We start from the raw sequence: 27,453 nt of genomic DNA, 5'->3' as shown, positions 1-27,453 counted from the left end.
TTTTTTTTTTTTTTTAACATAATGTATTATTTGTTTCAGAGGTACAGGTCTGTGATTCAGCAGTCGTACACAATTCACAGCGCTCACCATAGCACATACCCTCCCCAATGTCTATCACCCAGCCACCCCATCCCTCCCACCACCCACCACTCTGGCAACACTCAGTTTGTTTCCTGAGATTAAGAATTCCTCATCAGTGAGGTCATATGATACATGTCTTTCTCTGATTGACTTATTTTGCTCAGCATAATACCCTCCAGTTCCATCCACCTCGTTGCAAAAGGCGAGATCTCATTCCTCTTCATGGCTGCATAATATTCCATTGTGTACATCTACCACATCTTCTTTATCCATTCATCTGTCGATGGACATCTTGGCTCTTTCCACAGTTTGGCTATTGTGGACATTGCTGCTATAAACATTGGGGTGCACGTACCCCTTCAGATCCCTACCTTTGTATCTTTGGGGTAAATACCCAGTAGTGTAATTGCTGGATCGTATGGTAGCTCTATTTTCAACTTTTTGAGGAACCTCCATACTGTTTTCCAGAGTGGCTGCACCAGCTTGCATTCCCACAAACAGTGTAGGAGGGTTCCCCTTTCTCCGCATCCCCGCCAACATCTGTCATTTCCTGACTTGTTAATTTTAGCCATTCTGACTGGTGTGAGGTGATATCTCATTGAGGTTTTGATTTGGATTTCCCTGATGCCGAGCGATGTTGAGCACTTTTTCATGTGTCTGTTGGCCATTTGGATGTCTTCTTTGGAAAAATGTCTGTTCATGTGTTCTGCCCATTTCTTGATTGGATCATTTGTTCTTTGGGTGTTGAGTTTGATAAGTTCTTTATAGATTTTGGATACTAGCCCTTTTTCTGATATGTCATTTGCAAATATCTTCTCCCATTCTGTCGGTTGTCTTTTGGTTTTGTTGACTGTTTCTTTTGCTGTGCAAAAACTTTTTGTCTTGATGAAGTCCCAATAGTTCATTTTTGTCCTTGTTTCTCTTGCCTCCGGCAATGTTTCTAGGAAGAAGTTGCTGTGGCTGAGGTCAAAGAGGTTGCTGCCTGTGTTCTCCTTCAGGGTTTTGATGGACTCCTGTCTCACATTGAGGTCTTTCAACCATTTGGAGTCTATTTTTGTGTGTGGTGTAAGGAAATGGTCCAGTTTCATTCTTCTGCATGTGGCTGTCCAATTTTCCCAACACAGTTTGTTGAAGAGACTGTCTTTTCTCCATTGGACACTCTTTACTGCTTTGTTGAAGATTAGTTGACCATAGAGTTGAGAGTCCATTTCTGGGCTCTCTATTCTGTTCCATTGATCTCTGTGTCTGTTTTTGTGCCAGTACCATACTGTCTTGATGATTATGGCTTTGTAATAGAGATTGAAGTCTGGAATTGTGATGCTGCCAGCTTTGCTTTTATTTTTCAACTTTCCTCTGGCTATTCGGGGCCTTTTCTGGTTTCATACAAATTTTAGGATTATTTGCTCCATTTCTTTGAAAAAAGTGGATGGTATTTTGATAGGGATTGCTTTAAATGTGTAGACTGCTCTAGGTAGCATTGAGATCTTCACAATATTTGTTCTTCCAGTCCATGAGCATGGAACCTTTATTCCATTTCTTTGTGTCTTCCTCAATTTCTTTCATAAGTATTTTATAGTTTTCTGAGTACAGATTCTTTGCCTTTTTGGTTAGATTTATCCTTAGGTATCTTATGGTTTGGGGTGCAATTGTAAAAGGTATCAACTCCTTAATTTCTCTTTTTTCTGTCTTGCTGTTGGTGTATAGGAACGCCACTGATTTCTGTACATTGATTTTATATCCTGCCACTTTACTGAATTCCTGTAGGAGTTTTAGCAGCTTTGGGGTGGAGTGCTTTGGGTTTTCCACATAAAGTATCATATCATCTGCAAAGAGTGAGAGTTTGACTTCTTCTTTGCTGATTCGGATGCCTTTTATTTCTTTTTGTTGTCTGATTGCTGTGGCTAGGACTTCTAATACTATGTTGAATAGCAGTGGTGACAGTGGACATCCCTGCCATGTTCCTGACCTTAGGGGGAAAGCTCTCAGTTTTTCCCCATTAAGAATGTTATTCGCTGTGGGTTTTTCATAGATGGCTTTTATGATATTGAGATATGTACCCTCTATCCCTATACTCTGAAGAGTTTTGATCAAGAAAGGATGCTGTACTTTGTCAAATGCTTTTTCTGCATCTACTGAGAGGATCATATGGTTGTTGTTCTTCTTTTATTATTGTATTGTATCACACTGATTGATATGCGGATGTTGAACCAATCTTGCAGCCCAGGGATAAATCCCACTTGGTCGTGGTGAATAATCCTTTTAAAGTACTGTTGGATCCTATTGGCTAGTATTTTGGTGAGAATTTTTACATCCATGTTCATCAAGGATATTGGTCTGTAATTCTCCTTTTTGATGGGGTCTTGTGTGGTTTTTGGATCAAGGTAAGGGTGGCCTCATAAAACGAGTTTGGAAGTTGTCCTTCCCTTTCTATTTTTTAGAGCAGTTTCAGAAGAATAGGTATTAATTCTTCTTTAAATATTTGGTAGAATTCCCCTGGGAAGCCATCTGGCCTGGGCTTTTGTTTGTTGGGAGATTTTTGATTACTGCTTCAGTTTCCTTAGTGGTTATAGGTCTGTTCAGGTGTTCTGTTTCCTCCTGGTTCAGTTTTGGTAGTTGATACATCTCTAGGAATGCATCCATTTCTCCAGATTATCTAATTTGCTGGCATAGAGTTGCTCATGATATGTTCTTATAATTGTTTCTATTTCTTTGGTGTTGGTTGTGATCTTTCTTTGGGTCCTTTCTCTTTTCTTTTTGAAAAGTCTGGCCAGGGGTTTATCAATCTTGTTATTTCTTTCAAAGAACCACCTCCTAGTTTCGTTGATCTGTTCTACTGTTCTTTTGGTTTCTATATTTCATTGATTTCTGCTCTGATCTTTATTATTTCTCTTCTCCTGTTGGGTTTAGGCTTTATTTGCTGTTCTTTCTCCAGCTCCTTTAGGTGTAGGCTTAGGTTGTGTACTTGAGACCTTTCTTGTTTCTTGAGAAAGGCTTGTATTGCTATATACTTTCCTCTGAGGACTGCCTTTGCTGCATCCCAAAGATTTTGAATAGTTGTGTTTTCATTTTCATTGGTTTCCACGAATTTTTTTAATTCTTCTTTAATTTCTTGGTTGACCCATTCATTCTTTAGTAGGATGCTCTTTAGCCTCCATGTATTTGAGTTCTTTCCGACTTTCCTCTTGTGATTGAGTTCTAGTTTCAAAGCACTGTGGTCCGAAAATATGCAGGGAATGATCCCAAACTTTTGGTACTGGTTGAGACCTCATTTGTGACCTAGGATGTGATCTGTTCTGGAGAATGTCCCATGGGCACTAGAGAAGAATGTGTATTCTGTTGCTTTGGGATGGAATGTTCTGAATGTATCTGTGGAGTCCATTTGGTCCAGTGTGTCATTTAAAGTCTTTATTTCCTGTTCATCTTTTGCTTAGATGATCCGTCCCTTTCAGTGAGGGGGGTGTCAAAGTCCCCCACTATTATTGTATTGTTGTCGATGTGTTTCTTTGCTTTTGTTATTAATTGGCTTATATAATTGGCTGCTCCCATGTTAGGGGCATAGATATTTACAATTGTTAGATCTTCTTGTTGGATAGATCCTTCAAGTATGATATAGTGTTCTTCCTCATCTCTTAATACAGTCTTTGGTTTAAAATCTAATTTGTCTGATACAAGGATTGCCACCCAGCTTTCTTTTGGTGTCCATTAGCATGGTAAATGGTTTTTCACCCCCTCACTTTCAATCTGGGGGTGTCTTTGGTTCTAAAATGAGTCTCTTGCAGACAGCATATTGATGGGTCTTGTTTTTATATCCATTGTGATAGCCTGTGTCTTTTGATTGGGGCATTTAGCCCATTCACATTCAGGGTAACTATTGAAACATAGGAATTTAGTGCCATTGTATTGCCTGTAAGGTGACAGTTACTGTATATTGTCTTTGTTCCTTTGTGGTCTATGTTACTTTTAGGCTCTCTCTTTGCTTAGAGGACCCCTTTCAAGATTTCTTGTAGGGCTGGTTTCGTGTTTGCAGATTCCTTTAGTTTTTGTTTGTCCTGGAAGCTTTTTATCTCTCCTTCTATTTTCAGTGACAGCCTAGCTGGATATAGTATTCTTGGCTGCATATTTTTCTCATTTAGTGCTCTGAATATATCCTGCCAGTCCTTTCTGGCCTGCCAGGTCTCTGTGGATAGGTCTGTGGCCAATTTAATGTTTCTACCATTGTAGGTTACAGACCTCTTGTCCTGAGCTGCTTTCAGGATTTTCTCTTTGTCTCTGAGACTCATAAGTTTTACTATTAGATGTCGGGGTGTTGGCCTATTTTTATTGATTCTGAGAGGGGTTCTCTGTGCCTCCTGGATTTTGATGCCTGTTTCCTTCCCCAAATTAGGGAAGTTCTCTGCTATAATTTGCTCCAGTATCCCTTCTGCCCCTCTTTCTCTTTCTTCTTCTTCTTCTGGGATCCCAATTATTCTAAGGTTGTTTCGTCTTATGGTATCGCTTATTTCTCGAATTCTGCCCTTGTGATCCAGTAGTTGTTTATCTCTCTTTTTCTCAGCTTCTTTATTTTCCATCATTTGGTCTTCTGTATCACTGATTCTCTCTTCTGCCTCATTTATCCTAGCAGTTAGTGCCCCCATTTTTGATTGCACCTCATTAATAGCCTTTTTGATTTCGACTTGGTTAGATTTTAGTTCTTTTATTTCTCTGGAGAGGGTTTCTCTAATAACTTCCATGCTTTTTTCAAGCCCAGCTAGTATCTTTAAAGTGATGATTCTGAACTCTAGTCCAATATCGTACTAATGTCCATATTGAGTAGGTCCCTGGCAGTCAGTACTACCTCTTGTTCTTTTGTTGAGGTGATTTTTTCCATCTTGTCATTTTGTCCAGAGGAGAATAGATGAATGAGAGAACAAAATGCTAACAGGGTAACAACATCCCCAGAAAATATACTCTAAACAAATCAGAAAAGACCTGAAACTGGGGGAAAAGAAAGGGAAAGAAATAAAAAAGAAAAAGAAAAAGATAAGAATAAACAAAAACAGAACAAAACAACAAAAAAAAACAGAATATGATCAAATATGATCAGGTTGGTGCATAGATCAGTGCCACACACTAGATTTTGGGTGTATTTTGGTCTGTTAGAAGAAAGTGCCTCCCAAAATTTTAAAGAAAGAAAAGCTTATATATGTACAAAAATAAGGGTTGATACGATGAAGGGATGGAATATGACTGTAATGTTGAAAATTATAAAAAATTTTATAAAAGGATTTGATAAGTTGTTTGAAAAAAGAAAGAAGAGGATTATAAAAAAGAAAAAAAAAGGGAGAGAATGTGATAAGAAGGAGACTAGAACAAAGCCATACACTAGAGATTTAGGGTATATTTTGATCTTTTAGAAGAAAGTGTATCTCAAAATTTTAAAGAGAGAACAACTTATATGTATATGACAAAAATAAGGGTAACTACTCTGAAGGGATAGCATATGACTCTAAAAATGAAGAATAAAAATGTTTTTCCAAAAAAGGGATTGATAAGATGTTGGTTGAAAAAGGGAAAAAGAAAAAATAAAAAAAAAAAAAGTTAAAAAAAAAATTAACTTTTAAAGACTACAGAATCATGGTAAAAAAAGCTATGAATTCTATGTGCAGTATTCCCCTAGCGCTGGAGTTCTGCAGTTCTCATTGATTGGTAAACTTGGTCTTGGCTGGCTGTTCTTCCTGATCTTCTGGGGGAGGAGCCTGCTGCCGTGGTTCCCAAATGTCTTTGCCAGAGGCGGAATTGCCCCACCCTTGCCCAGTCAGGGCTAAGTAGTCTGCTCGTGTTTGCTCTCAGGAGCTTTTGTTCCCTGCAAGCTTTCCATGCAGCTTTGGAGGACGAGAGTGAAAATGGCGACCTCCCAATCTCTGCCCCCAAGGAGCCAAGAACTCAGAGCCCCGCCCCTCAGTGAGCCCCCAGGGAAAAGCAGTCAATCACTCCTGTCTCCCCAGTCTCTGGCCGCACTCCGTGCTCACCCGGCCTGTGACCGAGCGTTTCTATCTCTGGCACCCGACCCTGTGTGGAGTCTCCAAACCCAGCACATCCCTGTGGTGCGCTCCCACGCCGCTCCTCCCAGGGGAGGAATGGGAGTCTCCCCGGATCTGCTGCTTGTTGGGTCCCTGCTGGAAGAGCAGTGCCTCGACTGTGCTTTGGATCACAGTTTATGGCAACCACGAGCTGAGAATCCACTCCTCAGCTCTGTCTCTGCATCCGGCTTCCCTGCTCTGATACCTTGGAGCTCTGCCGCACTCAGGCACCCCTGGTCTTTCTGTGACCCTGAGGGTCCTGAGACCACACTGTCCCAGCGAGGGTTCCACCCCCCGCTTAGCCACTGGAGCGATGTCCCTCAGACTAGCAGGCTTCTAAAAGTTTCAATTTTGTGCCCTGCGGCTCTGTCACTTGCCAGTAGTGGCCCACGGAGGCCCCCGCCCCCGCCGTCTGTCCTCCCGAATATCGCCTCAGATTCACTTCTCCGCACTTCCTACCTTCCAGAAAGTGGTGGCTTTTCTGTTCAGAGAGTTGTTGCTATTCTTTTCTTCGATCTCCTGTTGAGTTCGTAGGTGTTCAGAATGGTTTGATCCCTATCCACCTGAATTCCTGAGACCAGGCGAAATCCAGGTCTCCTACTTCTCCGCCATCTTGCTCCCCTCTCTACAACCTGGTTTTTAAACCATTGGTAGCTTGAGCTTGAATTTAGTCATAGTGGGAATATTTACACAACAGAAATCAGAAATCTGCAATTATTTAATCTGATTCATATTAGGACCTCACCCCTCCACTCGTGTAGTAACTTTACCTGCATACCAATCGTTAATGGGTTTCTTTGCCAGGTTACTGTCAGCGTTCAGTATCTTGACCTAAAAAGTGGTTATACAGGTGTTCATTTTATACCAATTCATTAAGTTGTACATTTACATCTTCTGTATGTAAAAAAAACAGGGTTTTTTTTGAGATAGCACGAGCAGATGGGGAGGGGCAGAGAGAGAGGGTGAGAGTATCTTAAGCAAGCTCTATGCTCAACACAGAGCGGGATGCAGGGCTCAATCTCATGATCCCGAGCTAATGACCCGAGCCAAAATCAAGAGTCAGATGCTTAACCAGCTGAGCCGCCCAGGCTCCCCCACAGTGAAAATCATTTTTAAAAAATTAATACCAAGTGTTGGTAAGGAAGGAAAGGGTGTTTTGTACACTATTGACTATAGTGGAGCCAAAAATGTAGAGGGCAGTCTGGGAAATGAGAAAGAGATTTCTTTTTCAAGAGTAGATGGAATGGATTGTTTGAGTAATAATTTGCACGTAAATATTTATTGAGTGAATAAAAGATGTTCTATATTATACATATAGGGATTTTTATTTTAAGACATATAAAGAAGCTATATAAATCCTCATTGCTTCAAGAAAGGCTTGATATTTAAGGGCTTTCGTAGTTCTAGTTACATAGTTAAAGGTATAATTTAGTTATTGTATACTATGTATATTATATATGTTATATATATTCTATATATATATTGAATAATCTCATTTATTGGTAATTAAATATTTGCAATTAATTACTTTGAAATTTAGGTGTTATGGAATTGATATGTACACTTTAACTATTCACATTCATTTTCATTTATTGACTCGAGAATTTTTTGAGTTTCCACTATAATATGTATTTGGTATATACAAGTTACAAGGGGAAAAAATGCTGCAAAGCAAATAATTACAATATAGTGTCACTTTTTCTGCGTTTTGTTGTATAATGTGTGGTGTGAAAATGGAGATGGTCTTTAAGTGAAGAAAGGTTAATTGAAAATGAAAGAAATGTTGGGAAAACTTGGATTTGGGGGAAAAGGGAACTTATTAATTTAATAAAAGTAGGAAAAGTTATTTATATGAACACTTGATGATTATACACTTATGAATGGATGTTACGATGTTATAATTTTTTAAAAAGTAATTCTTTTCCACAAATCTGACATTTGGTGAATAATTTGAAATTACCAAAATCTGAAAATTAATGTTTGAATCCTCTGATATAATTGAAATGGTATAGCATTAATACTAACAAATATTATAATCCTAATAAATACAACTTGTAAAGAATTCCATAGTATTCCAACATAATTGCATTAAGCTTATTTAGTATCATGAGGTTTTTTTTCCTTTTTTTTTTTCTTATGTTTTCTGGTTTATTCTAGATGGTCCCCGGCCATCACAAAAGGAAATTATATCACTACGGGCATTTATGCTACTTTTTCTGAAACAGCTCATACTAAAGGTAAAATAATTTTGCATTATTTAGAACTGCAATATATTAGATGAAGAGGAATTTTTGGCATTGTTTAAAATCAATATTGTAAAATTAGCAGTAACTATTTTTAATTTATGAATAGCTTTCAAAATCCTAAAGTAAATCTTATTGTTAACTTTTGTTAAACTTGACTTTTTGTTAATCCTCTTTGAGATCATCCATTTTAAGAGGTATAGGAACTGAACAAGGAACATATGCATAAGATATGAGTATAAAGTTTTATCAGAAAATGGTCTGTGTACCTGTATGAGAAGACTTAACATTATGTATTTTATCACAGTAGGATTTTTAAAAGATTAAGATAAAGAAAAATGGAAAATAAAGGTAAAATATACATCAATTGGTTCTATAAAGTTTTGCATTATTTTAAGAAAAAAATAAATGGTTAGAAAATAATATGAATACAGTTAGATCAAAATATACTAACTTTTGATAGTGATGGTCAGTCAAATATTAGCCTTAAAAGACTAGATACAGGTTTCCAAATATTTACTTACTTAAATGGAAATAATATAGTCTATGAATTATGAAATATTTAAAGATTTTAATGAAAACATCACTACTTTTAAGTTGTTCTTATTTTTTTTAAATGATCATTTGATGCCTGTCTTTAAAGTTTTAGATTTAAATAATATATATATTTTTAAAATTAGGATCGAGGGGTCAAGGAAGATGAACTTCAGAGTATATTAAATTACCTACTTACCATGCATGAGGTAAGACATGGTCTGGGTCTTCTATTTTAATTATTTTATGCAAAGTACTAGAATAAAATATTAACTAAAGAAATTTTTTTTTTTGGTGATCCTTATTATGCAGGATGAAAATATTCATGATGTGTTACAGTTACTAGTGGCTTTAATGTCAGAACACCCAGCCTCAATGATACCAGCATTTGATCAAAGAAATGGAATAAGGTATGATTATAATATTAGTATTACTAGTAGACTTTAATTGAGTACAGTTGTGCTTTCTAGAATAACTCCTACTCTAGGAACTTTTGAATAAATACAGCAAAATCTTACACGCAAGAAGGGAATAAATGGAGAAAGCTAGTATTAATCTTCTAATACTCCAACTGATGAACTGTTTAAAGAATGGGTCTTGGTCTCAAGAAGAGTAATTAAATTGTGATGCTGTAGTAAAGATATTTCAATTAGTGTGAAGAACAAATATATATATATATATATTTTTGCAGGAAGACAAGAAACATGGTATATTTCAGCAAAAGAGAGCACAGGAAAATTGTATGAATTTAGGCTCAAGAACTAGATAGTGGCCAGATTTGGAAGATACTGGCCACATAATAGAAAGAGGTTTAGATTTTTTTCTGTTTATGATGAAATAAAGTATTTTGAATAGGGTACTGAATTGCTCAGATTTCCATTTTGTTAGATTTACAGTCGGCAGTGTGGAAAATGAACTGGAGAGGGATAAAACTGATGTAGCAAAATAAGTAGAGAGATTATTTTATTCATCAGTATTAGGGATGATGAGTTAGGACAGTGACAACGTAGTTGGAGCAAGAGGACAAAACCAAAAGAGTTTGAAGACTAAGTTTAGTTAGAATGATTGTAAGTAATTATGTAGGTAAGTGAAAAATAGTTCCGTGATTAGTATTCTTATGAACTTCAGCCTATAATCTAGCCCCTTAGGGATTCTCCTTTTTAATTTTTCTGAAGTCTGAATTATTGGATGAAGAGGAAATCTAAGTTATGCCATGTGCAACTCAGTGAACTTCCACAGGTTGTAAAAGAATTTGGAAATAATATACCTACAAAAGGATTTTATTAGTGCTTCTTTTACTTGGCCATTTATATGAACAAATGACAGTTTTCTAGATTTGAAGGACTTCTTTCCAAATCAGAGAAGCAATCACATCATTTCTATTGGATGTTCTGTTTGAGTTATCACTGTGATCTTTGAGTTTACAAGCCATGGAATTGCTACTCTGTTTGAAGAAGAGGATTACACATTTAATTATTAAGAACTATAAATATTTTCTTACTATGAGGTTGAACTATATGAAATTGCTGATACTTAACTGTTTACTAAATAATGGCATATTTGGTTCAACCTAATCATATAATACAGTTATACTTATTCTTAAAATATATTTAGATTGAAAAATTAGTATCCTTGACCTTAGATCCTAGTATCTCTTTTATTTATTGTATCAACTGATAAGTGAATCAATTAAAATTGTCCTCATCATCCTTGTGAATGATACCAACCTTAGATTGGTTAATATGAAATTCAGACACAAAATTCTTTATTACTTTGACAGAGTGAAAATACGATCTTATAAAGGAGAATGATATTTGGTTAGATCTTTAGGGGACTGAAATAGTGATTTATATGTATAGTATGGGTGGAATGATTAGACATAATGAATACCAAGGCCTGGTTGCTCATGATTGAAACCTGCTAAACATGTCCTGTTGTTACCAGTGTGTTCAAAACAGTGACAAAGATGGAAGGTTTTCTCCTTCAGTTTCTCCGTTTCAAAAAAAATGTGGAGAATGTAGGCTTTGACTAAAGATACGGAAAAAATAGGCTTATTAGATAGAACACTTAAAGGTCTGTATCTTAGAAAGAGAGATACTCAAGGATAGCAGTTATATATAAAATATTTTCTGGGGAAAATTCTGATAAATTGTAATTTATATACACTAACAACTGAACACAAAGAATGAACTTAATTCTGGTGACATTTTAACTGGCTTTAAGAAAGACCATGTGATAATACAACATTGAACTGAGCAGCTAAAAATGTGATATTTTTATATCTGAAAATCTTACAAAAAAGAATACATAAGTACTTGTCTCAACTAATTTAGATCATTTGCTGGCTTAATATAGTAAGCTCAAGCAGATTAATTAGGATTCACCTATCTTATGATATTTCAGGTAAACAGTCATTAACTGATATGTCAGTAAATTTCTTAGGCTGTGAGCTTTTACTTTGGTTCTCAAGATTATTTTTACTGTTAAATGTTCTTTCTCATGATTTCCTGAACAGTTCTTTTTCTTACGTGTATAACTTTCCTATTCTCATACTTTTTTTTTTTTAATTACTGATCATGGTTCATAAAAGTTCTGAAGATAGATTTCAATGTAAATACATATTTAGGAATGTGAGGCTTTTGAAAAAAATCATCTTCTAAAGGAAATAGTAACTCTAATGTTTATCTCAGTCTCTTCTTCAGTAGAGTAACTCACAAATAAAAAGCAATATCGGGCGCCTGGGTGGCTCAGTTGGTTAAGCGACTGCCTTCGGCTCAGGTCATGATCCTGGAGTCCCGGGATCGAGTCCCGCATCGGGCTCCCTGCTCGGCAGGGGGTCTGCTTCTCCCTCTGGCCCTCCCCCCTCTCATGTGCTCTCTCTCATTCTCTCTCTCTCAAATAAATAAATAAAATCTTTAAAAAAAAATTTTAAAAAAGCAATATCAACAATGTATTTTCTTTTTTAGTAGTATAAGCCACTGTTAAAACAGATGTGACTAGCTTTAAGTAATTTGTTCCCTTTTGTTAATGTCACTGAAACGATATAAAAATTATACTGTACCTACTAATACCAACTTTTTGTTTAGCCTCAATTACTTCATCTTGAAGCATAAAATGACACTTTATTTTTTAAAAAGACGTAATACAATAAAACACATCCTAATTTTATAGTCACCACTACCACCTTCAAAGAACTTTCTTAAATTCTAGAATTAGTTGCAAAAGAATATAGTTATTATTGTTCCCTACTACCTTATAGAAAAAATATTTACTTTTATGTTTTGGAATAAACACAAGATAAAAATTTTTAAATATTTATGAAAATTATAATGGATATAGCCCTGTTCTTATATTCAAATGACTGTATATATTAGGTTGGGTTATATGTTAGTAGAGACTTCTTTGCTCCAAGTAATAGAAAACTTCTCAAACCAATAAGTAAAAACAGAATAATGTGTTTGTTATAGAAATCTCATTAAGGTAAGAACAAGGAATTGGAAAGCTATAAGGAAACAGCTTTGCTTTCTCTGCTACTTCCTATATGGTCGCTTTATTCTTTTGTGTGTAGACTCATCTCTGTGAACAAAACAAGGCTGCCTTATAGTTTCTGTTTTAAATAATTTTCTAATTCAAGAGCCCAAAAAGTACTAGATATTGTTTCTCAGATCTCACTCCAAATGCTCAGAAAAGAGAAATAATTGGGCAAGTATCTGTCCATGGTCCAATTAGCTATAAACAAGAAAAAAAGGTCATCAAGAAGAAATGTCAGGGGCAGTTCTAACAGAAGGGGAAATACAGCCTAACTAAGCATGTATCTTAAATTAGAATTTTTTTTTTCAATATGCTAGAAGGCAATACTTATGAGCAACAAATCACTTTGAACTTTTGAGTATTTATTTGAAGGCCAAGTTTAAAGAAATATTAGTAAAATGTGCTAATTTTTAATTTTTCCAAAGAATTTAAAATCCTGAAAGGTACTTTGTATTTTTTATATTTATAATTCATTGTAAAGTATATAGTGCTTATATTTTTAATATTTGTAAGTGCTTAAAATGTTATTTATTTCTGCATTTTTTTTAGAGTAATCTACAAATTATTGGCTTCTAAAAGTGAAAGTATTTGGGTTCAAGCTCTGAAAGTTCTGGGATACTTTCTGAAGCATTTAGGTCACAAGTAAGTTGATGTTTTTCATAAGGAATTGTGGAAATACCTATTGAAATTATATTTTTAGTAGTTTCATATCTAATGGAACATGAAATTTGACTTGAATAATCTTATAGCAGAAAATAATAGCTTCCTGTTGTAAAAGTTGTAAAACTGTTTTATAAAAGAATGTTTATTAATAGTAGATTATAGAACAAATTCACAATTTAAGTAATATAGTTTATTTTTGTTTGCTGAAAGAAAATACTGTTCATTTTAAAGATGTAAGAAAATATTTCATCAAATAAAACAAAACACTTAAGGATATGATTTTAATGAAGTTTCCTGACAGGGAATACCATGTATATGAGAGTTGCTCTTTTGCTTACATGCTAAGTCAGTATTTTATTATTTGTATTTTTTTTCTAACATTGAGGCTTATTGATTATTTTTGTGATTTAAATATCCTGGAATATTTCTTCTTTCCCTAAAGTCCAGAATTTAGATACTTTTAAATGTCACTTGCTGATATAATGAATGTTTTTCATATTATGTTGTCCGGTGCAAAATTATTCTTTTTAAAATTCATTTTCTATACAAATGAGCCCAAGAAAGTATCATTTAATTATTGATAGATGGGGTTCCTCTCAAAATCTCACTGTTGCCATTTCTTTTTGGTGCTTAAATTTACGAAGAGTTTATTGATAACACTGATGTGAAAACTACACAAGATCCAGATAAGACATCTCTAACATGCTAAATAGTTTGAAAGACTAGATTGCTTTTTATTTTGGTACCAAATCAATAGTCAAGTAAAGGAGAATAGACATATTACAAATATAGGAAATAGTTCAACAAAGCCTGGATTGTAGGAAAGAATTATGAATATATGAGGAACTGTAAATGTACTAGTTGGTTGAATACTGAGAGTGAAAGCACATGTACTTTTAATATTAAGAGAGAAGGACTACTCATGTAACTGGTTAAGTAAAAGAAATTGACTAGGAGAAATTAAAGAAAGGATTCTAGCCCTAGATGCAACCTCTTAAAAATTGTTAAGAAAACACATTTAAAAATATAGCAATGTGGAAAAGATAAGCAAAACTAACCTGCAGATAAGAACACTCACTGGAAAAATACTGTTATAGAATACATAATAATTGTGATTAGAAATTTTACTGTAAGTTTAAAAAGTAAGGAATGAATTGCTCTGAGGAAGGATTACTACAAAGCAGAATTTCAAGAAGTTGGAAGACATGGTAGGGTAACACAGAAGTGTTGGATCATGGACTAACAAAACTTTGGAGGAAAGTTTCTATTTTTGTTGAAGAAAAAAAAATTTATACAAATAAAAATGAAATCAGAGGAAGCCTAAAGGAAGATAAATTGTGTGGTTGGCATAGTAAGATACACAGAAGATAAAAATGAAAAGAAAGCAAATAATATGTATGGATGGAAATATAAGAGTTTAGAAGGATCAAAGAGAAAATGATTGATATAGAAAGCACAGAAATTCCAACAATGGTGTAAATTGAGTTCCCAAATAAGAAAAGCAGAACAATGGAACTAAACAAATATTTAAAGCTATAATTCAGTGAAGTCCTAATGTAAGATTTTGCCATCCATATTAAAAAGTCAGGCTGTGTACCAGGAAGAATTTTCCTAGAATGGTCAGCATGAAAGTAAACTATTGGATTTAAATTAAGTCAAGAATCGTTTTTCAGCAGTGTGCAAATAGGGGGAAATTTGAGTTGGGCTTTAGACTTTTCTACAGTGTTTTTCAATAAAGAAAACATAGAGCAACACCCATAGGATATTGAAGTAAAGAAAATGGGAGCCAAAGTATCGTTTAACTAAAAAGGATGCTGCCAAACAATTTTTAACTCTACAAGGACTTGTTTTTCTGAATAATTATTGAGAAAATTTCTGGGGACAAAGTTCAGCTAATCAGGATGACTGGACACACTATAGCTAAGTACTACTGGTGAACACTGAATGAATTTAACGGTGTAACTAGCCTAAAACAAACGTTTGAATTAGAGTGACAGACCAGAATTTACTTTTATAGGCCCTATTAATGCAGAATTGCTACAGTTATAACAAATTGGGAAAGGACTGAGGAAAGACAGAAAGTAGAGTAAATCCAAAGAGTCAAAGGTTATCCATAAGAAGCTTACAAATGAAATATTAGGAACACAGGCTTACTGACTAAAATTAGATGACAAAGGAGAGATGAAAAATTAAGAGTAAATATATTGAATTTATCATTGCTCATAATGGGGAAATACACTTTCTAAACACATAGAGGCCTTCTTATTCCTTTACAGTTAAAGAGATAAGAAATTTGGCAAAATTATAATGCTTTCAAGATATTAAAGAACTGTATAAAAAAAGCTGAGAATAATATGTGTAATGGAATCTTTAAAAACCTATTAAATATGACATATCTAACACCAAACATCTGCCATAAAAATAAATGAAAAAGTTTTTGTATTTTAAGGAAAAAAAAGTTCATCACAGTAATAAAATGCAGATCTATAAGCAAGAAACATACTAAAATAAAGTGATTTAGAAAGGCTGAAAATTAAAGGATACCTAAAGGTTATACCACATATATACAAATGAAAAAAGCAGGAATCATGATCTTAGCATTGGAAAAATTAGAAGTCAAGCCAGAAAGCAATAAATAACATTAAGAAGGACACACAATGTTAAAGGGTGAAACTTTCATGAAAAGGAAATTATAGGAGAAATAATACAACTACCATTAGTTTAAAACATTAAAATGATTTTTATTTCACCTATCTTGGTTCATAAAAAATCAAGGGGTAAAGTAACATAAATAACAAGGTAAATCTGTTTAATATAGTTTGAAGTCTATATCATGTTAATAAAGAAAATAACTTCACTGCCATGGAAAATTTATGAAAATTTGACACGACATAGCAGACATCAAAGAAAAATTCTAAAACATAAAAACAAAACAGATAAGGTTGTCTTATTAACATACAGTAAAAGAAAATAGGAACAAAATCTGAAACCAAAATTTCTTCTACCTAGAAATTTAAAATTTATTAAACAACTTTTGTGTCAAAGAGAAGATGCACACAAAATGCAGAATTTTTTTCAGGATTTTGTTTTATTTTATTTTTCATCATGGTAAGTGTACTCTTTAATCCCATCCCCTATTTTCCCCATCCCCCTCACCCACCTCCCCTCTGGTAACCATCAGTTTATTTTCTATAGTTTAGAGTCTTGGTTTGTCTCTCTTTTTTTTCCTTCGCTTGTTTGTTTTGTTTCTTAAATTCCACATATGAATGAGATCATATGGTATTTGTCTTTCTCTGATTTATTTTGCTTTGCATTATACTCTCTAGCTCTATCCATGTTATTGCAAATAGCAAGATTTCATTTTTTATGGACAAATAATATTTCATTGTGTATATATACCACATCTTCTTTATCCATTCATCTATCAGTGGACACTGGGCTGCTTCCATAGTTTGGCTATTGTAAATAATGCTGCAGTAAACATAGGGATGCATGTATTCCTTTTTGTATTTTTGGGGTAAATACCCAGCAGTGCAATTCCTGGATCATAGTACTGTTCTGTTTTTAATTTTTTGAGCAAATTCCATGCTGTTTTCCACTGTGGCTGCACCAGTTTGCATTCCCATCAATAGTGCAAGAGGGTTCCTTTTTCTCCACATTCTCACCAACACTTGTTTCTTGTGTTTTTGATTTTAGCTATTCTGACAGGTATGAGATGATACCTCATTGTAGTTTTGATTTGCATTTCCCTGATAATGAGTGATATTGAATATCTTTTCAAGTGTGTGTTGGCCATCTGTATGTCTTCTTTAGAGAAATGTCTGTGCATGTTTTCTGCCCTTTTTTTTTTCTTCTGCCCATTTTTAATTGGATTATCTGTTCCTTAGGTTGAGTTATATCAGTTCTTTATATATTTTGGATATTAACCCTTTATTGGATATGTCATTTGTAAATATCTTCTCCCATTCTGTGGGTTGCCTTTTAGTTTTGTTGATTGTTTCCTTCGCTGGGCAGAAACTTTTTATTTTGCTGTAGTCCCAATAGTTTATTTTTGCTTTTATTTCCCTTGCCTCAGGAGACATATCTAGGAACTTGTTGCTATGGCTGATGTCAGAGAGATTATTACATGTCTCTCTTGTAGCAATTTCATGGTTTCAGGTCTCACATTTAGGTCTTTAATCAATTTCGACTTTGTTTTTGTGTATGATGAAAGAAAGTGGTCCAGTTTCATTGTTTTGCATGTGGCTTTCCAGTTTTTCTAACACCATTAGTTGAAAAAGCTGTCAGTTTCCCACTGTATATATTCAGTCCTCCTTTGTTGATTACAAAATCAATGTAAAGAAATTTGTTGTATTCCTATACACTAAGAATGAAGCAGCAAAAAGTGAAATTAAGAAAGCAATCCCATTTACAGTTGTACCAAAACAATAAAATATCTAGGAATAAAACTTAACTGAAGAGGTGAAAGACCTGTACTCCAAAAACTATAAAACACTGATGAAAGAAATTCAAGAATATGCAAAGAAATGGGAAGGCATTCCATACTCATGAGTTGGAAAAGCAATATTGTTAAAGTGTATCACTCAAAGCAATCTACAGATTTAATGCAATCCCTATCAAAATACCAAAAGCATTTTTCACAGAACTAGAACAAATAATCCTAAAACTTGTATGGAACCACAAAAGATCAGACCCCAAATGGACAAAGCAGTCTTGAAAAAAAAAAAAAAAAACTGGAAGTATTACAATTCCAGATTTCAAATTATATTACAAGGTGGTAGTAATTAAAACAGTATAGTACTGGCATGAAAATAGATACATAGATCAATAGAATACAATGGAAAACCCAGAAATAAGCCCACAATTATATGCACAAACTGCAGAATATTTTAAAAAAAACAACTTCAAGAAAACCTATGAGATACAGGTGAAGAAGTGCTTATGGGAATATCCATAGTTATAGAGCAATAAAAAGAAAATACAGAAAAAATTAAAATGTATAAGTTAGGAAAAGAATAACCAAATAAATGGAAGGTAGTAATTAATAAATAGAAAAGTAGGAATTAATGATTCAGGACACAGAAAGTCATTTAAAAAGCTGATTTTTTAAAACTCATGATACAGATGGATAAATCATCATTAAGCAACTCAAGAAAGGGCAAAAGTATGAATGTACAAAATAAATTACAATTTCCATAATTAATATACAAACTGAGAAAATTAAAAGAATTTCATATAATTTTGCCCAGCTTTTCCTAGAAATTGATAAGACAACCTAATAGAAAAAAAGAAAAGGATATCAATGAATGGTTGGCTCATAGAGGAGAATATGCACGGCACATAAACATTTGAAAAGAATGGAGTCCTACTTGTAATAAGGGAAATACAGAGACGCTGGGTGGCTCAGTTGGTTAAGCGCCTGATTTTGGCTCAGGTCATGATCCCAGGGTCTTGGGATCTAGTCCCCCATCGGGCTCCTTGCTCAGCAGGGAGCCTGCTTCTCCCTCTTCCTGCTGCCCCCCCTGCTTGTGCTCTCTCTCTGACAAGTAAATAAATAAAATCTTTAAAAAAAGGGGGTGGGAGCGAATCTAATCTGAAACTAAAGTAACACATCGATATATTAGATTGGTTATGGGGGCAGCAAGCATTCTCACATATTGCTAACTGGAGCATAAATTAGTATAGTCCCATTTGGAATGCAGTGTTAGTTTTGATCAGTGTCTGTCAAAATTACAAATAAATATACTTTTTAACCCAGCAGTTTATCGCTTATACCCATGTGAAAACATGACTCTTCAGAGTTATTCATTGTTCTGTTGTTTATAATCATAAATGTTAGGAGAAATCTTAAATTTCCATTAATAGGGGATTTGTTAAATAATGTATGGCTCATTCATTAAATAGAATGCCATGCAGTTGTAAAACAAAACTGATGAGATAACTCTTAGTATATTGATATCACAATTACATTGTTGCATGATTAAAAACAAATAGTATAGATGAGTATGTACTGGGTGTGATTTTGTATAAAAAAGAGGATATAAGAATTTAGCACTTCCTATATTACATTAAGAAAATCTAGAAGGATATGTAAGAAACAAGAAACTAAGAACAGTGGCTCCTAGGGGCGCCTAGGTGGCTCAGTCAGTTAAGCGTTTGCCTTCAACTCAGGTCATGATCCCAGTGTCCTGAGATCAGCCCTCACATTGGGCTCCCTGCTTCTCCCTCTCCCTCTATTGCTCCCCACTGCTTGTGCTTTCTCACTCTCTCTGTCAAATAAATAAGATCTTAAAAAAAAAAAAAAAAGAACAGTGGCTCCTCATGGGGAGTTGATAGAAATGAAGGTGGATGTGGATCAATTTAATTTTTTAACCATGTGAATGTTAACCTATTGATATAATTTTTAATAATAACATTGTTTAGAAAAAACTACAAATATTTTTAAAATACAAGCAACTTAAAATCTTGGAAGAATTTTCATTCACTATTTTATTGATGGAGTTGAATTGAATAGAATCAATGACTGATTAGTTAAAATGAGGCGTTCTTGATTGGTGCAATCATGTAAAAGGACTGAGGTAACACTGAATATAAGTGTTTTCTTAACTACTTAGCTACCCAGGGGATTAAGTCCAAATGATTTCTATCAATATGCTAATAAAATTAAATCTAAATATAAAATATAACATTTAAAGCAAAGTATGTATTAGTTGATGGTTAATAGAGATAATGGTTAGTAAAATACATGCAATTCATTGCCTTTCAATTTGGACTGCATAGGTTTGGATCCTGGCTTAGTCACAAATTTTCCGAATAGTTTTGGAAACATCCTTGAGCCTCAATTTTTACCCTATAAATGAGTAAAACCATACTGCTTCCCTCACTGAGTTTTAAAGTAGATTTAAGATGGTTAATCACAGTATATTGCAATGTGATAATTTAAATTGTTAGCAAAAAGGTAATAGGTACAATTTAACATGTAGTTCTGATAAAAGCAGAATGTATCTTCCATATGATATTTATCTTAAATATAAAACTTAAGTATGAAATACTAGCAGCATTCAGATCAGTGAGATAAGTGTTTCTACTATAATTATTACTATTAATTATTGTTTAAGATGTGAAAAAATAAAACAATTATTAGGGAAGAGGAAATAGGTAGTATTTATAAAGAGTTTGAGTATATAACTAAAAACATATGAAAATCATCTCTAAAACTGTTAAGAAATGAAATATCACACAACCTCAGTGTCTAATTTGTGTACAGAGCAATTGTCTGGCAGGGAATCTGAGATGGGTCCATAGATGAAGCTAAACTGAGTCTGGTGGGTTGGTCCCTTGTAATGCCTAGTTTATAATTTCTATCAAGTGCCTGGAATACAGGTTGTTAGATCCATACACTTTGTCGGCTGAACTAGAGATAGGTTTGAAATCTATCATTAAAATTGAGAAGTCTGTTCCCAGCAGTATATACAGCTACTCTTCCCTCCTGAGGATGGAACTTAAATCTCTCCTTGAGTGTGAGATGGACTTACTGACTTGCTTCTAAAGGATAGTGAAACCTGGCAGTGATTTTCACTATTAATTAAGGCTAACATCAACAGTCATACATCATGTTGATGCCATGTATTTCCTGATACGATGTGATGAAAAAGGCACTTCATCTCTGTGGTATTCTTCTAAAAAAAATAACCCAAGTCTAGTCCAGAGGAAACATCATACATCCCCAAATTGAAGGATATTCTATAAAACACTTGACCAATACTCTTCAAAATTGTTGAAGGGCATGAAAAAAAAAGGAGTGCGAAACTACTGCAGATCAGAGGAGTTTAAGGAGATATGATGACTAAATTTGAGGTAGTATTCTGGATTGGATCCTGAACAGAAATAGGACATTAGGGAAAACTGGTAAAATATGAATAAAAGTCTATAGTATAGTTAATAATATTGTATCTGTGTTGATTTCTTAATTTTGACATATATATCATGATGAGATAAGATATTAACATATGGGGAAGCTGGATGAATAATATATGAGAACTCTCTGTACTATCTTTTTAACTTTTCTGTAAATCTTAAAAATTTCCAAAATAAAAAGCTACATAAAAGTGAGAAACTTGGGGCATCCCCAGTTAAGCATCCCAACTCTTGATTTCATCTCAGGTATGATCTCAGGGTCATGAAATCGAGCACCGCGTTAGGCTCTGTGCTCAGCAGGCAGTCTGCTTAAAATTCTCTCTCTCCCTCTGCCCCCCTAAAATGAGAACCCTAACTTAGATGTATGCTTGAGGAGAAAGCCAAACTGTTCTTTCATGTAAGTGGTCTGATTACGGTTATCCTCAGAACAGAATCTAACAAATGATTCAGATAGATGACCAAAATGCCTAAATGGCTATACTGTAATACGGTTATGGTAATTTTAGCTTGTACAAATTTTAAAACACATGTTATTTGAATGTTCACTGTGGAAATAAAAATTCTCAACCAAGTATATTTATCTGATGTCTTAACTTCAAACCCTGTAACTTCTGGGTGAATTCTCCATAATTCATACTGTAAATAGATCAACTTACTGTCTATAGTGTTAGCCTGTTATACATTGACAGTTGTTTAACCTAATGGTTTATTTCTTTTTGGACTAGTTGAATTAGTCCAGTTTTTCTGGCAGAACCAGTTGTCTCTTTACAAAAAGTAGTGATGTAGGTTCTGGGAGTATGAGAATTGGAAATAAGTTTCCTTCCCATTTATTCTCAACTCTAAGCTATTTGGCTTTCTTCAGGCAAATGTTGGTTCCTATGTGTATCTGGGGTAGGAACAGAGAAAATAAGATAACTGGTGACGGGTTTTCTTTCCCATGGGAATGACAAGCAGCTGAAGAACTATGTTAGAAGCCTAAGGAAAAGACTAAAAAGCAGCAAATCTTGAGGGATCGCTTTGCTCTGGAAGATCTCTGCCTCTTATACTCTCTCCTCTGCCTCCCCCTCCTTCCTGAGTAATGTTAACATTGACTTCTATGTAAGTGACCACCAGGCCAAGAGGTACCTGAAATGATGGAATAAATCTGCCCTGTCCTTGAACTTGTGGGAGTATGGTGGCTTGGGATGCTGGCTCAGGACTTACAGCAAGCTAAGTTTTGTACTACAGATCAGTATACTTAAAAGGTCTTCTGCCTTACAACACCTGCAGGGATTCCATCACGTAAAAATCACAGCAGTGAGATCTGACCTCAACTGTATAAAAATGAAAAATAACAACTCATTAAAGGCTAGTAGCCAGAAACAGAAGATAAGGGAGAATCATCAAAATATGTACTCACTGAAAGAGAACTAGTGGTGGAGGCTATGGTGGAACCTTTGAATTTTATTTTTAGAAAGAGCAATTGAGATTCAAGTAGAGCATCAAAAATCATAATCTGCCTTGTTAGCTCATGATTTGTTTTCCAGTTTATCCAAATTAGCGGACTGGAAGTTCCCAAAGCATGGACCAAAAATATAAAGTGAAAGAAAAGATAAAGATATACACAATAGGAGACTAAATGTGAATAATAAGAGTTCTTGAAGGAGAAAAATAATGGGTATAACAGGATATCCTGAAACACTTCGTACTACTAAAAATTTATAAATTTTGGATATAATACAACAAAAATCCTTTCAGATGTATAGCTGAGCACACAAAAGTAGGTAAATTTTTACATGCCAAAAATGAAAACCAAGCATAATAGAAGAAATAATTCTTAAGAAACAAGATAATATTAAACCATGCAGCTTTAAAAAATAATCAAAAGTAACTTCTGGAAATAAAAAGGTAGTAATTAAAATTAACTCTATGGTCATGTTAAACAGATTAGATAAAACTTAAGAATTGGTGCAGTGCCTGGGTGGCTCTGTCAGTTGGGTGTCTGACTCTTGATCTCAGGGTCGTGAGTTTGGGCCCCATGTTGTGCCTACTTAAAAAAAATAACTTAAGGGGCGCCTGGGTGGCTCAGTTGGTTGGGCGACTGCCTTCGGCTCAGGTCATGATCCTGGAGTCCCGGGATCGAGTCCCGCATTGGGCTCCCTGCTCGGCAGGGAGTCTGCTTCTCCCTCTGACCCTCCTCCCTCTCATGCTCTCTGTCTCTCATTCTCTCTGTCTCAAATAAATAAATAAAATCTTAAAAAAAAAAAAAAAAACTTAAGAATTGGTGAGCTGGAAGATAGAAATGAAGAAATGATGCAGAATGTACCATCAAGAGACAGAGATGACAAGATAGGAGGTTAAGAGATGAAAAAAAAGAATGAAAGTTTTCATAGAATAAAATACCCAGGAATAAATTTAACCAGGGAGATAAAAGATCTATAAACTGAAAGCTGTAAAACATTGATGAAAAAATTGATTAAGAAATAAGAAGGTATTCTGTGAACACAGATTGGAAAAATTGATATTGTTAAAATGTCCATACTACCCAAAGCAATCTACAGATTCAGTGCAATCCTTATAAAAATTCCAATGGCATCTTTCACAGAAATACAACAAATAATCCTAAAATTTATGTGCAACCACAAAAGACCTCAAGGTGCCCAAAGCATTACCCCCTTATGAAGAAGGGATCATGTAGTGCAGGGTCCTGATGCTTCAGGAATGTCTCTGCTGTGTGCTACTTGCTCTCTGTTTTGTCTTGGCTGCTCTATTCTTCAGGCTAGTAATCTGCAGAGGCTCTCCTTGCCTCCTGTGGGCAGTGTTTGGTCTCTGGCCAGAATGTGGTGAATTTTAACTAGTTGTGCTCTGGTTTGATTGTAAAATAAGACCTGACACCAACTCCACCAGAACTGAGGTTCTTCACAATTCACTGGTTGGGAGATATAATGTGGGCAGACGTTTGTGCTGGTCTTCTGAGGGAGAGGCCTGCCTCAATGGGACTGAAGTAAGCTTGACTGAGAAGGACCGAAGTGTCCATCCATCAGTGGATGAATGGACAAAGAAGTTGTGGTGTACACACACACACACATACATATACAGTGGAATATTATTCAGCCATAAAAAAGAATAAAATCTTGCCATTTGCAATGATATGGATGTAGCTAGACAGTGTTATGCTAAGCGAAAGAAGTCAGTCAGAGAAAGACAAATATATGATTTCACTCATGTGGAATTTAAGAGACAAAACAAATGAGCAAAGGGGAAAAAAAGTCAAATTGTATTGCAAAGTTATAGTAATCAAACAGTATGGTTCTGGCTTAAAAACAGATGTGGATTAATGGAACAGAGTAGAGAAATAAACCCACATATATGTGGTCAATTAATTTATGACAAAAGAGTGGAGAATCTAGAATGGGGAAAGGACAGTCTCTTCAATAAATGGTACCAGTGGAACTGGACAGCCAAAATCAAAAGAATGAAATTGGACTCCTATTTTGTATTATACACAAACATCAGTTCAAAAGGGATTAAAGACTTGAATGTAAGACTTGAAACCATAACACTCCTAGAAGAAAACACAGCAGTAAGCTCCTAGACACTGGTCTTAGCAATGAATTTTTGGATTTGACACCCAAAACAAAAGCAACAAAAGCAAAAATAAATAATTGAGACTACATCAAACTAAAAAGCTCTTGTACAGCAAAGGAAATGATCAATAAATGAAAAGGCAGCCTGCAGAATGGAAGAAAATACTTTCAAGTTACGTATCCGATGAAGGGTTAATACACAAAAGATTTTAAAAATTCACGCAACTCATATGAAAATAAACAATCTGGTTAAAAATCGTGGGGAGAAGATCTGAAGTTCCAAAGAAGACATACAAATGGCCAATAGGTGAATGAAAAAGGTGCTTAGCATCACTAATTGTCAAGAAAATGCAAATAAAAACCACAGTAGATAGATATCATCTCACACCTTTCAGATGGCTATCATCAAAAATACAAGAGATAACATGTTGGTAAGGATACGGAGAGAAAGGGAACTTTTGTTCACTGTTGGTGTGAATATAAATTAGTTGCAGCCACTATGGAAAACAGTATGGAGTGTCCTCACAAAATTAAAAGTAGAACTACCATATGATCCAGCCATTCTTCTTCTGGGTAGATATCCAAAGGAAGCGAAAGCATTATCTCAAAGAGATATGTACCCTTGTGTTCATTTCAGCATTATTTACAAATAGCCAAGATATGGAAGAAACCTATGTATCCACATTTCCTTTACTCATTCATCTGTTGATGGACACGTAGGTTGTTATATATATTATATATATATATATATATATATATTAACATATATATATTAACATATATATGTAATAGAATGTTATTCAACCATAAAAAGGGAGGAAATTCTGCCCTTTGCAGAAACATGGGTGGATCCTGAGGGCATTATGTTGAGTGAATTAAATCAGAGAAAAACAAATACTGTATGATCTCATGTGTAGAAACTATAGAAAAACCAAACTCATAGAAACAGAACATAGAGGTGGCAAGTAGGGAATGTGGGGAATGGGGTGAATGTAGTCAAAAGGTACAAACTGTGAGTTATAAGACAAATAAGTTCTGGGGATATAATGTACAGCATGGTGACTATAGTTAACAATATTGTATATTTGAAAGTTGCTGAGAGAGTAGATCTTAGAAGTTCTCATCACAGGAAAAACATTTTGTACCTGTGTGGTAATGATGTTAACTCACCTGATAGTGGTAGTCATTTTGCAATTTATACCTATATCAAATCATTATGTTGTACACCTTAAACTACTGCAGTGTTTTATGTTAATCATATCTGAATAAAACTGGGGGTGGAAACAAGTTGATAGGCAGTTATAACAAATGTACCTCTCTGTGGGTGAATGTTGGTAGTTAGAGGAAGCCACAAGTACATGGCATATATGGGGCTAGGGGATATATGGGAACTCTGTGTACTTGCTGCTCAATTTTGCTATACACCTAGAACTACCCTTAAAAAATCTATTTAAAAGAGTGTGTGTGGTGGATAAACAGAGGGAAATAAGAAACTGTTTCCCATAGTGGCTGCAACTAATTTATATTCATACCAACCATGAACAAAAGTTCCCTTTCTTTTTTTTTTTTTTTAAAGATTTTATTTATTTATTTATTTGAGAGAGAGAGAGAAACAGCATGAGAGGGGAGAGGGTCAGAGGGAGAAGCAGGCTCCCCGCTGAGCCGGGAGCCCGATGCGGGACTCGATCCCAGGACTCCGGGACCATGACCTGAGCCGAAGGCAGTTGCTTAACCAACTGAGCCACCAGGTGCCCAAAAGTTCCCTTTCTTTCCATATCCTTACCACATTTGTTTTTCATAAGAAAAATGTTTACCTGTATGTTGGGGGTGGGGACTGTGAATGATGGTATGAGTTGGATGTGAAACATTTCTGTATATTTTTATGTTATTATTTTTTAACAAGGTAAAAGTATTATTTATTTTTAAAGCTAAATGATAAAAATTGGTAGATCAGTATTTAAATAAAATAACATAAGCTTTAACATGAAAAAGTTAATGAGGCTTAAGAGGGGTACGAGGGGTACCATGTAAGGAAAAAGGTACAGTTCACCAGGAAGAGAAAACAATTTCAAATGCATTTATATATAACAGCATAGGGGAGGTACAGAAAGCAAAATTGGCTAAATTTGAAATAGAAATCAAAGTGGTTTAGAGATTTTAACATATTCTTTTTAAAAGAGCAATCACAAAAAAAACTTCACAGTATAAATTTGTACAGAAAATCCAGTGGCTTGATTCATATATACATTCTCTTCAAACACACACAAAACTGTAAAAATTGTCAATTGAAGCCATAAAATTGTCCAGAGATTTAAATTATTGTCATAATGATGACTTCTCGCCCATAGTGCAATTATGCAAGAAATCAATGATAAAAATCAACCTAAGACAATGGAAATGAAAAATTTTAAATAACCCATAACAAAAAATTATTGTAGGGACGCCTGGGTGGCTCAGTCATTAAGCGTCTGCCTTCAGCTCGGGTCATGATCCCAGGGTCCTGGGATCGAGTCCCGCATCGGGCTCCCTGCTCAGTGGGGAGTCTGCTTCTCCCTCTCCCTCTGCTGCTCCCCCCCAATTGTGCTCTCTCTCTCTCTCTGACAAATAAATAAATAAAAATCTTTAAAATAAAAAAAATTATTGTATACATTACAAAATGCTTAGAGTGAAAAATACTGAAAATTTTGTACATTTACACTGCTGAGAGTTGGCCTAAGAGGTAGTGGAGACAACTTACAGCCATAAATATTTTTTATTTTATTTTATTTTATTAATTTTTATTTTTTTATTTTATTTTTTATTGTTTTTAAAGAGAGCACACGCACAGCAAGGGGAGGAGCAGGGAGAGAGGGAGAGAGA

At 34.7% G+C, this 27,453-nt stretch overlaps 1 protein-coding gene across 1 annotated transcript in view; it reads left to right on the top strand.

Moving 5' to 3' along the window:
• Positions 1–27,453, top strand: part of NBEA (neurobeachin) — a 748,838-nt gene that overhangs the window by 184,963 nt on the left and 536,422 nt on the right. The window contains 4 exon segments of the mRNA XM_044913201.1: positions 8,298–8,377; positions 9,064–9,126; positions 9,230–9,327; positions 12,998–13,090. Of these exon segments, the coding sequence (XP_044769136.1) occupies positions 8,298–8,377; positions 9,064–9,126; positions 9,230–9,327; positions 12,998–13,090 (334 nt within the window).

The sequence above is a fragment of the Neomonachus schauinslandi genome, chromosome 3, assembly GCF_002201575.2.
Source record: "Neomonachus schauinslandi chromosome 3, ASM220157v2, whole genome shotgun sequence".
NCBI lineage: Eukaryota > Metazoa > Chordata > Mammalia > Carnivora > Phocidae > Neomonachus > Neomonachus schauinslandi.
The sequence above is the reverse complement of the archived record's forward strand: the minus strand, read 5'-3'. Positions and strand labels throughout refer to the sequence as shown.